The following is an 11000-nucleotide window of genomic DNA, read 5'->3' as shown; positions in this document are numbered from 1 at the left end:
CACTGCTTTATTTTAATCAATCTAGGGTAAAATTATTAAATCAAAACAAACAAAAGTTTATTCTATGAAGCAAAATTACTATAACAACTATTAGCACGTTGACAACTCTGGTTGAAACTAAAATTGATGCTAAATTACAACAATACCACCGTTTCTATCGCCTCTGGTTTAAAAATATACTAATACTTTTTAATTAAACTTTTTTTTGGTTTAATTATGATTTATTAAAGTGCAAAGTTTTAAAAAGCTACGAAATCAAAAATTGTATTAAGTTATGATATTCGATTGAAAGTAAAATTAATCTTTTTAGCTAAATACTCGGTTTATTATACACAAAAATATGGTTGCAATTTTATAAAGTCAAAAAATATTTAAGTAAAGATTAAACTTTTAACGTGCTTTGTTATTTTTATCTTTCTAAAATGTATATTGTATGTAAAAAAGGTGTTTAAGAATGATAGATATATTGACTATTGAAACATCTAGTTACAATCTTAAATAAACATGTACTTCCATTGTAGACGCAATCTTCTTTGAAGATCGAAATGTTTAAAAGCAGGGGTCGGCAGCATTTTGTAACTCGCGGGACAATTTTCTTAGAAAAAATTGGTCTTGGGCCGCACTATTTAGAAAAAAAGTTTTTGAGGGCCGCAATTATTCAAAAATAATCATAGCTTTTAGTAGAAAAATACTATTTTAAACCAAAATATTACGAAATAAGCAGTAAAACAGCACTAGTTAAGAGTAACTATTAAATTAAGAGCCTAATTGTAAGTTTTTATTACACAATTTTTTTTTAATATGTTTAAAAAAAAGTGTGCTTTTAGCTAAAAAGTACCTCGCGGGCCGCAGATTTTGGCTTTGACGGCTGAATTTGGCCCGCGGGCCGCAGTTTGCCGACTCCTGTTCTGTTTTATAGCATAGATATATATTTTTTTAATCTTTAAAATTACATATTTTATTTTACGTAATTTTATTTAGTTAATAGAAAAACTATTTATTTATATATCAAACCCATACAACTTTAAGACAAGTGATAAATCATTTTGTGTTTAAAGTTTTATAACAGTGTCGTGCTAATTTTATTATTAACGTAATAAAATTACAGTTAAGTGCAAAAAAATAAACACTTGAAGTGTTTATGCACTATATTTAAATTTATAGAAATCTCCAGCTTTGTTAATCAAGCGACTTCAATATAGTTTTTACCAAAATTACCTTTTTGAACTTTAAGTTTAAATCTAACTCATCTGTTTTCTGAAAAGAATTTTACTGTATATAGAAATCGAAATCTTTAAGTATTAATTTTTGTTTTATTAATGTAAATTTGCTTTTAAATTATATGAATTTATTTCACACATATTGCATTATACTTTTGAATTGTAGTATTTTTTTTAGTTTATTTATAGTGATAACTATACATAGAAATATGTAAACGTTATATTCTAAATATAAAATTCCTATGAGAATTTATGTTACACAGTGCTAAAATTATATCATAAAAACAAATCTACTTTGTTAAGGGTATATTCCATGGTTTTAAAAAGGAAATATTTCCCCTTTTTAAGCTATTTAAGTAAATTTGGTGCGGAGCAATAAATAGTAGGAGGGCAATTTCGAACTTTTGGGCAGTTACAAATTTTTAACTTTTTAGCTTGCTTTTTACTAGTTTTAGTTTGCTATTTTGTATTTAACCGTAAAACTAATGAAGAAGTAAAAAAGTAAAAGGGTAAAAAACCTTCTTACACTAGTTATTCTAGAAACTCTGGTATAGATAATAATTTTTATACATTTTTTAAAATGTTATAAAGTGACAATAAATCATATCGTATTTAAATAAGATTATGTCTATAATAATTTATCTTAAAATTTTTCTACTAAAAGCTATTAATTGCTAAAGTTTTACTAAATGCTAGTTAAAAAACATTTATTGATGAAAATAAGACCATTAAGTTTCTTAAACACTTCAGTAAACTATGGAAACTAAAAACGAGACTTCAAAGCTAAACCAAGAGCCCAAGTTATTCTAAAACCTTTAATAGATTTAAGCGTGTGTAGTTGCGTTTTCTTAGAAAATCCAAAAACTTCTTTCAAAAAAAATGATGCAAGATTGATATCCATGCAGAGAAACGGAAAGGATGGGTGGCCAGAATCCTTTATTTTCTGCTTTCTTAGTTCATTATTAGTACAAACTAGTTTTCTTCCCGCACGATCAAAGTCTACCGGTCGAAAAACTCCTCCATCACTTCCAATTAGGCCTAGTTCTAACGCTTTGTAGTAATAAACCGACAAAACGTAGAACTTTCTGCTATCAGCAATGTTTGACGAAAGATGCTTTAGAGAATCTTCAAAAGCTTCGTAGATTTGCTTTTTGCATGCCCGATACCATTTATTTTTGCTTGCTTTGTTGGCGCTTTTGATTGAATACCTGCAAATGTTATTCAACAATTAGAAAATATACAAAAATACAAATCATTAAATAAATTAGAAAGTTTTTATTAAATATTAATTTAAAGTTTAAATTTTAAACTAATGGATTTATTGTTAAATTGTTAAACATACAAAAATATAATACAAATGTAGTTTTGTATGAGCAATTTAACCTAGTAAAAAACAAAATTTTGTAAGCAAAGCTACATTTTAAGTTACATAAAAAACTTAAATAGAATAATAACTTTAAAAAAAGTAGTTGTATGTCAAAAGTTAAAAATAATTTATTTGCTATGTTTTTTAATAAAGATCCAAACAAAAAAGTTATTATTTTCGTTATTCCTACAATCACTTGTATTTTTAGATTTTGATGCTTTATTTACTTACTTTTTATAAACTTATTTAAAATTTTTTTAATGACTAATGTATGTCGAAACAAGTCAAAAAAAATTTTTATTTATAATATTTAAAATTGATTTTTTTTTTCTAATTTGGTATTAGATTAGTTTTTGATGTACAACATAACTAAATCTTAAAAATAGTTTAAGTACAAAACAGTCTCTCAAAATTCTTTTAATAAAAACATACGAAAAAGTTACTGTTTATTTTTCTGACTATTTTAAACAAATATATAACGGAAAAACACCTTTTCCCAGATTCAGTCCAATCTTTTTCAAAACCAGGAGGAAAGCAATGACTTTTGGTTTTGTTGCTCTCCGATGTCTTCATCGAATCAAAAACAGTTGCTCGTGCAGAGTTTATACCCAAGGCAAAGTAACTTTTAGAAAAAAAGTCATTACTGGACGAATTGAAATTTAAAATTTCGTTCAAAGCAACTGATTCTGAAGATAGAAAGGAAACTTGTTGTGATTGACCTATACTTAAACAAAGTAGTGAATAAAATAACTTTATATAAACAAATAATTTTAGTTACATAGTTTTACTCTAAAACGGTTTTTTTACAAGTATTGTTACAAATATTTTTGTGTATAATACGGGAAATTTTCAGACTATTACGGTTTTGTCAATTTCTTAAACAACTGTATAAATACTTTACTCAATGAAAAGTTTTAGTTTTTTTTATATTATCAAATTGAAAGTTCTACAGTTTTCTAATATCCTTTATGTTTTCATACTATTAGTCTAATTTATCCTGTATTATTTTAAATGTTTTTTTACAGTGCTTTAGCTTCCTAATTATCAAATAAATAAAACAAACAAATATCAGTCACAGCTAAAATAAACTAAATTAGGTTTAAACTTTGCAAGTTTCACTTTGATTGTTAAAAGTAAACTAAACACATACTTCGAATCTTTAAATGATTAATTAATGAAAAAGTATTAAGAGATAATATTCTTTTTTTGTGAATTAAACAAGTGTGTTAAGCTTGTAATTTTTTTTTCAGTATTATTTTCTTTGTTTATTACATATTAGCAGTTCTACAAAGTCTTATTAAGTCACTACTTAATGTTTCAAATTTAAAAAAATACATTTTAAATTAAAAAATGTATAAATAGTAATAAAATTGCAAGTAAACTATTCTATTTATACCAGGTTTCAAAGGGACCTTGTCAAGTAATTATAAAGTAGTAAATTACTCTGAGACCTGGAAATAAATCGATTATTATTTAAATCAGTTTCTTTTTTACTTTACAGTAACTTGAGCAATACTTTTTAGTTAAGAAAAATAACTTTAAGTATAAAAATACAAAAACTTTTCATTAGCAGTACTCAAAAACAATTTTTTTTTAATTACGAGCTGCTAGAATATACTAACTAACCAAACTAATGCATTTATATTTAGTATTTATAAAAAAATCATGTACAAAAGCATAAAATGTTTTAAATTGTTAGAGAAGCAAAAAAAAAACTAATAAATATTAATCAGCAACTGACCTCCTAACTCAATGGTACCGACGGTAGAATTTATAACTTTACTTGGATGTATATTATCCAGCAACGTGTTTACTGCAAGCCACATATAAAAACCTTCATCTTCGCCACTAATAACAGACACTGAGTCTGCAGTCATTTCAAAAGGGTAGGTCGCCATCTTTACTCTAACTGCATTTATAATACGGTTTTGTACTTTTTTGCTCAATGCACGTACTCCGCCAGTCGCTTTTAATGACAAGGGAGTCATTAACCACCTAATTTTATTTTTCCTCACATATATAAAGATTTAGAAACAAAACTATTAATATAAAATTTTAAGTATGATATGTTGGTACTCATATTACAGTAATTCAAGCATTAGTTTAACTTATTAACATTATGATAATTATAATTCATAATAATCAAATTGTTTAGTTACTATTTTAAAATAGCTTTTCTCAGTTAAACTAACAAATGTTTCGGAACTATAGCTTTTGCCTTATCTAGTAATGTTGCAATAGATTCAGCTGCTAAATCTTCGTCCTGATTGACGTAGTATGATAGACCTGGTTTAGTCTGTCATATATTTATATGTAAGGGAGCTTTGTTTTATGTAAAACTTTACTTGCAGTTTAGTTCAAAACCTAAACTAAAAAAAAGAGAACAAATTTACAAAAGTACCATACTTCTTTAAAATTTTGATACTTTCTAAGGTTACGTTTACATTACAGTTCAAAAAACGGTTGGAATTTTTATTACCAGGTTCTTCAAATAAGTACTGTTTTGTTACTGTCGAATGGTTAAATCTACTAGTCTTAAGTTAGTTTTGTTATTTTTCAAAAAAAAACATTCAATGAATCAAGTAAAAAAACTGTTTGTAAAAAATTTGTTAACAGATCATCGTAGAGTTTTAGCTGAGAAAAAAAGTAGCTGTGTTATTGTAGGACGTAAAAAAAATGCTATTTTGAGCTACACAAGTATGACTACACACTCCCCAAATTAAGAAAATAAACAAAGTCTTCGTGTCTACCATGCTTACTCACAGCAGTACTTAGCATATTTTATATTTTGTGCCATCACTCCTCTACGTGTTCGCTCGGTTATTCAAGTCTATTTATAATTCTATAGAAATAGAATTAATAAGTTAAATAATATATTTCTTTGTGTTAAACAACTTAAACAGTACCACGGAGTTCTGTACAAACTAAGTATTGCAAGAAAGGAATATAAGATAAAGCAGATAAAAATATGTATCTACTTAAGTATAAGCCACAGTTATAACAGTTCAAAACTTGCTTCTTAAGTTCTGTCGTAACAAACTATTAGCTAGTATTTTGTGTATTTATAAAATTTAAAAGAGTGATCTTTAAAAGTTCAGCTTATACCAGAAACTACTAATCAATAATAGAGTTTGTTTTGTTAGTTTAGTTTCAGAGAAACTAGACTTTATATTTGCTTAGTTATTAAATAGTTAATTTGGAAAGAAGTTAATGGAAAAACCTGTGGTGTTTGTTGTGTAGTACTAAAACTATTACTGAGTTAATTTTTTGTATGTTAATAATAATGCTTAAAACTTTTAATTCTAAAAAAACTGAAAGTATATTCTTAAAATAAGATGTAAACGTTTCAATTTTATTTATATTTTTTTATTTCTACAACAGGGGCGTGTTTTGACTGGTTTCCTATTTCCTGTGCACCCCCAATAAATTTGAAAACAAAAGCTTATAAAAAATCGATTAAATATGGTTTTCTTTTAAAAGATTTTACTAAAAGCTCATATCAATATAGTTGATTCTGATATTAATTAAAGTTTAATTTACATTTTTTAAAGAACTACATCAAGTGAAGTAGTTTTATAGGTTTTTGCCGAAAAAAAAATGTATAAACTATAGTATATACAAAATTTCATAACTACCAAAATTTAACAACTTCAAAAGCGAACCTTTTATTATTTATTAAAAATTGACCGATCAAAAGTGTTAAAAAAAGTATTTATGAATAATTATGCTACTCAAAGAGTTTCATTTTCAGCTTTAAAAAACTTCGACGAAATCACATGTTGTTTTCAGTTTTAAATCATTAAAAAAACCGTAGTTTTATAAATTTTTTTTCATCAAGTTGTAAAATAATGGTTGACGTCTGTTGTCATTTTATATTCAAAAACATAATTTGTTTTTGATTTAAATTGAGTTTTTAGCTCATTTATTACAACTGGAATTGTTTAACCTAAGTTTTTTTTATTTTACATATCATTGAATATATTTTTCTATTATTAAGAAAAGTTAACTTTTTTTGATATACCAATGGGTAGTTTTCATGGAGCGGAGGTATGCGATCTTGTAGGCTTATACATCCTAGATAAACTCAAAAGTATTTTTGATAATTGTGGGTTGTATAGAGATGATGGACTCGGTGTTATTGATCTTTCAAAACCTCTTGTTTACGAAAGAATTAAAAAGTCAACGTTTAGATTGATGTCTGATATCGGTTTTAAAATAACTTTAGAAATAGGAGCGCAAATAACGAATTTTTTAGATGTTACTTTAAATTTATCTAATAATACTTACCGTCCGTACCGTAAACCGAATTCTTTATTAAACTTTATCAATATTAATTCTGACCACCCTTATCATGTAAAAAAATGCCTCCCGGTAATGACACAAAAACGTCTAAGTACCCTCTCTTCGAATGAAAAGATATTTAACGAAATAAAAGCACCGTACGAAAATGAATTAAAAAATCGAGGTTTTAAATGTAAATTAAAGTATGAAAAATTAGATGTAGATAAAAAACGCAAAAAACCGCGTAACCGACATATAATGTGGTATAATCCTCCATATTGCTCTTCAGTTAATATAAACTTAGGTAAAGAATTTTTAAAGCTAGTCGATAAACACTTCCCCGATAGCCACTTTTATAACAAAATTTTTAATAGAAAGACAGTTAAAATTTCTTATAGTTGCATGAGTAATGTTAAAACTTTAATACAATCGCACAACAAAACAGTAATTTCAAATTTTAAAAATAGACATATCAAAGCTAACACAAATAATAACTCTAGTAATAAAGTTAGTAATAACGTAGATATGAACAATATTTCTAATTATACTAATCAAATTAATAATAACAGTAATAATAATAATAATAATTTTAATAACAGTAATAATAATGATAATCCTAATAGTAAAAATTTTAATTATGGTAACAATAATGTAAAACATATTAAAACTTTAAACATTAAAGATATAAGCTATAATGATAACTTTAATATTAATGATAATGAAAATATCCATATCAATAGTACTAACAATAGTGTAGATTATAATAATCAACGTATAACTAGAAGTATTTCTAAAATGATAAAAGAAAACTTAGAACAAGTAAGTGATAATAGCGCTAAAAGCATAAGTAAAATGCATAACAATAAAACTATAAATAAATATTCAAAACCAACTAACCCTAATAGTAATAAGTTAAGTAATATGCCTAAAACATGTAATTGCCGTAAATTAAACAAAGATAACTGCCCATTAAAAGGTAATTGTTTAATTAAAAATGTAATTTATAAAGTTAAAGCTGAAAGTAAGGGCCCAGATAAAATTTATATCGGAAGTACAGCAGGTAGTTTCAAGGATAGATATGCTAATCATAAACATACTTTTAAAAATATAAATAAAAAACAAAGCACGCGTTTATCGGATTATGTCTGGAGCTTTTTTCACAGGTACGGTAAAAGGCCAAACATGGAGTGGAGTATTGTTTCAAAGATCAAACATGCATCCAACGGAGTAAGTAGAATTTGCCCAACTTGCAATACAGAAAGAGCAGTAATTGCAGCAGAAGATAAAGACCTACTTCTGAATAAGCGGCAAGATTTATCGAATATCTGTCCCCATAACCGACGATTCTACTTTAAATAACTCTGTCTATTTATGTACTAATTTATTTCACAAAACTCACATATACTTGCAAGTTTAATACTTCATGTTTTTAAGCTGTATAAATTATTGAACAATTTGTTAAAATTATTATGACGTAACATTTCTGCACAACTCAATTTAATTTTCATTTTTAAAACGTGCCTATTCTTAGAGCTTTTTGAGGTTAGTGCCTACTTTTATTAAACTTGTTTTTTTTTTTGTAGACAATTTTATAATTTTATGCTTTTATCCCAAACTTTGTTTTTAAACCATAAAGTCCATTTATAGTTACTACCTAGATAAACACTATACATAATTATACATGCTTTTTTCTGCTTTTTTTCTAATGTGTGTTAACATTTTATAGACTCCGTAGATCTGTTCTTAAATTTATTTGAGAGCAGTGAAACGCCGTTAGTTGAAATAAAGTTTTAGCACAAGAACATCTGTGGAAAAGTTAACTATTAATTTTTATTAGTACTTTGTTTTAAGTTTCTTATGTATAAATATTTTGTTATTCATGTTAGCTTAAAAATGTAAGGCAAAATTTTCACATTGCTAACAAAAAAGGATTTAGGTTTATATTTAAGTTTTTCTTTACTAAAATTTAAAGAACTGGATTACATATTAACATTTTGCATTCTGTTTTACTGATATATTCAAATAACTTAATTTTTAAGCATTTTTATGTACCTTTGAAATTTTAGACAGTTATCTAGTAGAGAGCTATATTATATTCTAATGCGTATTTTTTAAAGTTTGTACACAAAATACTCTATTATTGAACAAAAAAAATTGTGCAACCAAACTAAAAAAAGTCTAGATACGCCCCTGTTCTACAATATTTGCAATTCAAATCGATTTAGCTAATAGTGCACAGCTGAAGAATGTTAAACTAAGATATAAAAGTTTCCAGCAAAAGACTTCTTAAATCCCATCGTTTTTATACATAGATTTAAAGAAGATTTAGTTTTACGCTTTCACCTTTTCAACCTAAAATATTTGCAATACTTTTTATTTTCAAGAAGAACTAAAAATATGTTAATATTTTAAAACTATTCAGATTTTTAATGTATATTTTACAAACCTTTTCATAAAGTTCTTTAACCAGTGTATTACCATTTTCAAACTTATAGACGTGCAATCTTGAACCAGTACTTCCAGCGTCAATAACTATTGAGTATGTGAAGTTGTCATTTTCAAGTGAACGATTCTTGACAAGTAAGCCAGTTTGGTTTAGAACAATCAGCGAGATGCCGACGCTTAGTAAAAAGGCTCCAATAAGGACTCCAACTTTTTTTTTCATAGTTCTTTAAGTAAACTTTCTGCAAGACAAAATAAGCAAAAATTTAAGCTACATTAAAAACGTTAAACTCAAAATTGTTTATTAGAATTATAAGTTTTTATAAAAAATAACAGACAATAAAAAGTAAGTTATGCTATAGTGTTCTATCTTTACACCAATTTTTAATTGTCAACCTTATCCAAAATTATAAATACTTTAGGCATATAGTGTCGCAATAATACTAGCCTTAGGCTAAAAAACACAAATATGTTTGCAGCTTAAATATAGTTATGTAGGTCAGATAAAATATTTAAATTAGGAAAATTCAAATTTTAACAATAAAATTTGTAATAACAATTTTTAACGGAGAAATTCTTAAAAAATAACTTGAAATTAAAAGATATAAAAAGATACCTGAATGTTTAATTAACAAGACTATAACAGAAACAAAATAAAACTTTAAAAAGTTGTAAACAAAAGAAAATATATACTTTGAGTTTGAAAAAAAAAGTTAAGTTGTTAAGATGATAATTTTGAAAAACTTTCGAAAAATATTAAAAGGATAATTGAAGCAAACTCATAATTGTTAGAGTTTCAAACATTTAAGTTGCCAAAATTTAAAACCTCGTGTATCCTGTTATGTGTACAATAAAAGTAAAGAAAAAAAACTATTTACACAAATTAATATTGTATTGATTTATAAAACAAGCAAATTTACTTTAATATTTACCAAAACATGTTTTTAAATTAACTTGTGTAAAAATAAAACTTATACAACGCAACATATATTTTAATATTCTTTTGTATAATATTTGATGACTAAAGTTTTAAAGTATATTAGAAATAATTTTTCGCTTACAATTAAAACTATGATCTTTATTTTTTATATATAGCTTATACTTTTAACAATTTTTTTTTATAAATTGGATTATACTTTTATTGTCATTTTTTCGTGGTATAAAGTAATATTCATATAAAAATCCTAAGTGTTAAATGTTTTGGCTATTAAGTTTTTGATACTATGTTGCTATACTAAGTTTTGCTATACTAAGTTAGTATACTAAACCATAAAAAAAAACAAAGGTTGCTATACTAAGTTGCTTCACTAAACAATAAAAAAAAGAATTTAAATGAAAACTTTAAAAGCAATAGCAAAACTTTCTGTAATTCTAACTGTGTAATTAACAGAGGCATAAGTTAGTATCTTTACTGTTTTGTTTTTTATATATTTAAAAATACCCTGGACAAGACGTTAAACTGTATCTAAGTAGCGTACGACTCAATAACCGAAAGGTTTTTTTTTACACTAGGTCCTTGGACAAAATTGTTTTTGAGCACCTTTTTTGTCATTCAATAAACTATAAATAATAACTAATTGAAAACGTATACTTCTACAAGCAATTCAAACATAGGCTACTAAACTTACTTTGTATTAATCAAACAGCCAATGAAAATCTTTAAAATTATATATTTTAAAGTTACATATTTA

At 25.5% G+C, this 11000-nt stretch overlaps 1 protein-coding gene across 1 annotated transcript; it reads right to left on the bottom strand.

Moving 5' to 3' along the window:
* Positions 1-1771: 1771 nt before the first annotated feature.
* Positions 1772-9532, bottom strand: LOC145844861 (ectonucleoside triphosphate diphosphohydrolase 5-like). The gene is made up of 5 exons (XM_082952281.1): positions 9314-9532; positions 4779-4882; positions 4328-4581; positions 3077-3305; positions 1772-2428 (listed from the first exon to the last, which is right to left on the bottom strand). Exons 1-5 carry the CDS (start codon positions 9530-9532, stop codon positions 1984-1986), a joined length of 1251 nt encoding a protein of 416 aa, XP_082808407.1. The 3' UTR covers positions 1772-1983.
* Between the last annotated feature and the right edge of the window lie 1468 nt (positions 9533-11000).

Source organism: Thalia democratica, chromosome 9 (assembly GCF_965202585.1).
Source record: "Thalia democratica chromosome 9, ktThaDemo2.hap1.1, whole genome shotgun sequence".
Lineage (NCBI taxonomy): Eukaryota > Metazoa > Chordata > Thaliacea > Salpida > Salpidae > Thalia > Thalia democratica.
Note: the sequence above shows the minus strand (reverse complement) of the source record. Positions and strands in the feature narration are given on the sequence as shown.

Coding starts and splice junctions, on each gene's coding strand:
- LOC145844861 (XM_082952281.1), bottom strand. CDS start 9,532: ATGAAAAAAAAAGTTGGAGTCCTTATTGGAGCCTTTTTACTAAGCGTC. Junction 4,883..9,313: donor TTAAAGAACTTTATGAAAAG/GTTTGTAAAATA, acceptor AATATATGACAG/ACTAAACCAGGTCTATCATA. Junction 4,582..4,778: donor GCTATAGTTCCGAAACATTT/GTTAGTTTAACT, acceptor AAATAAAATTAG/GTGGTTAATGACTCCCTTGT.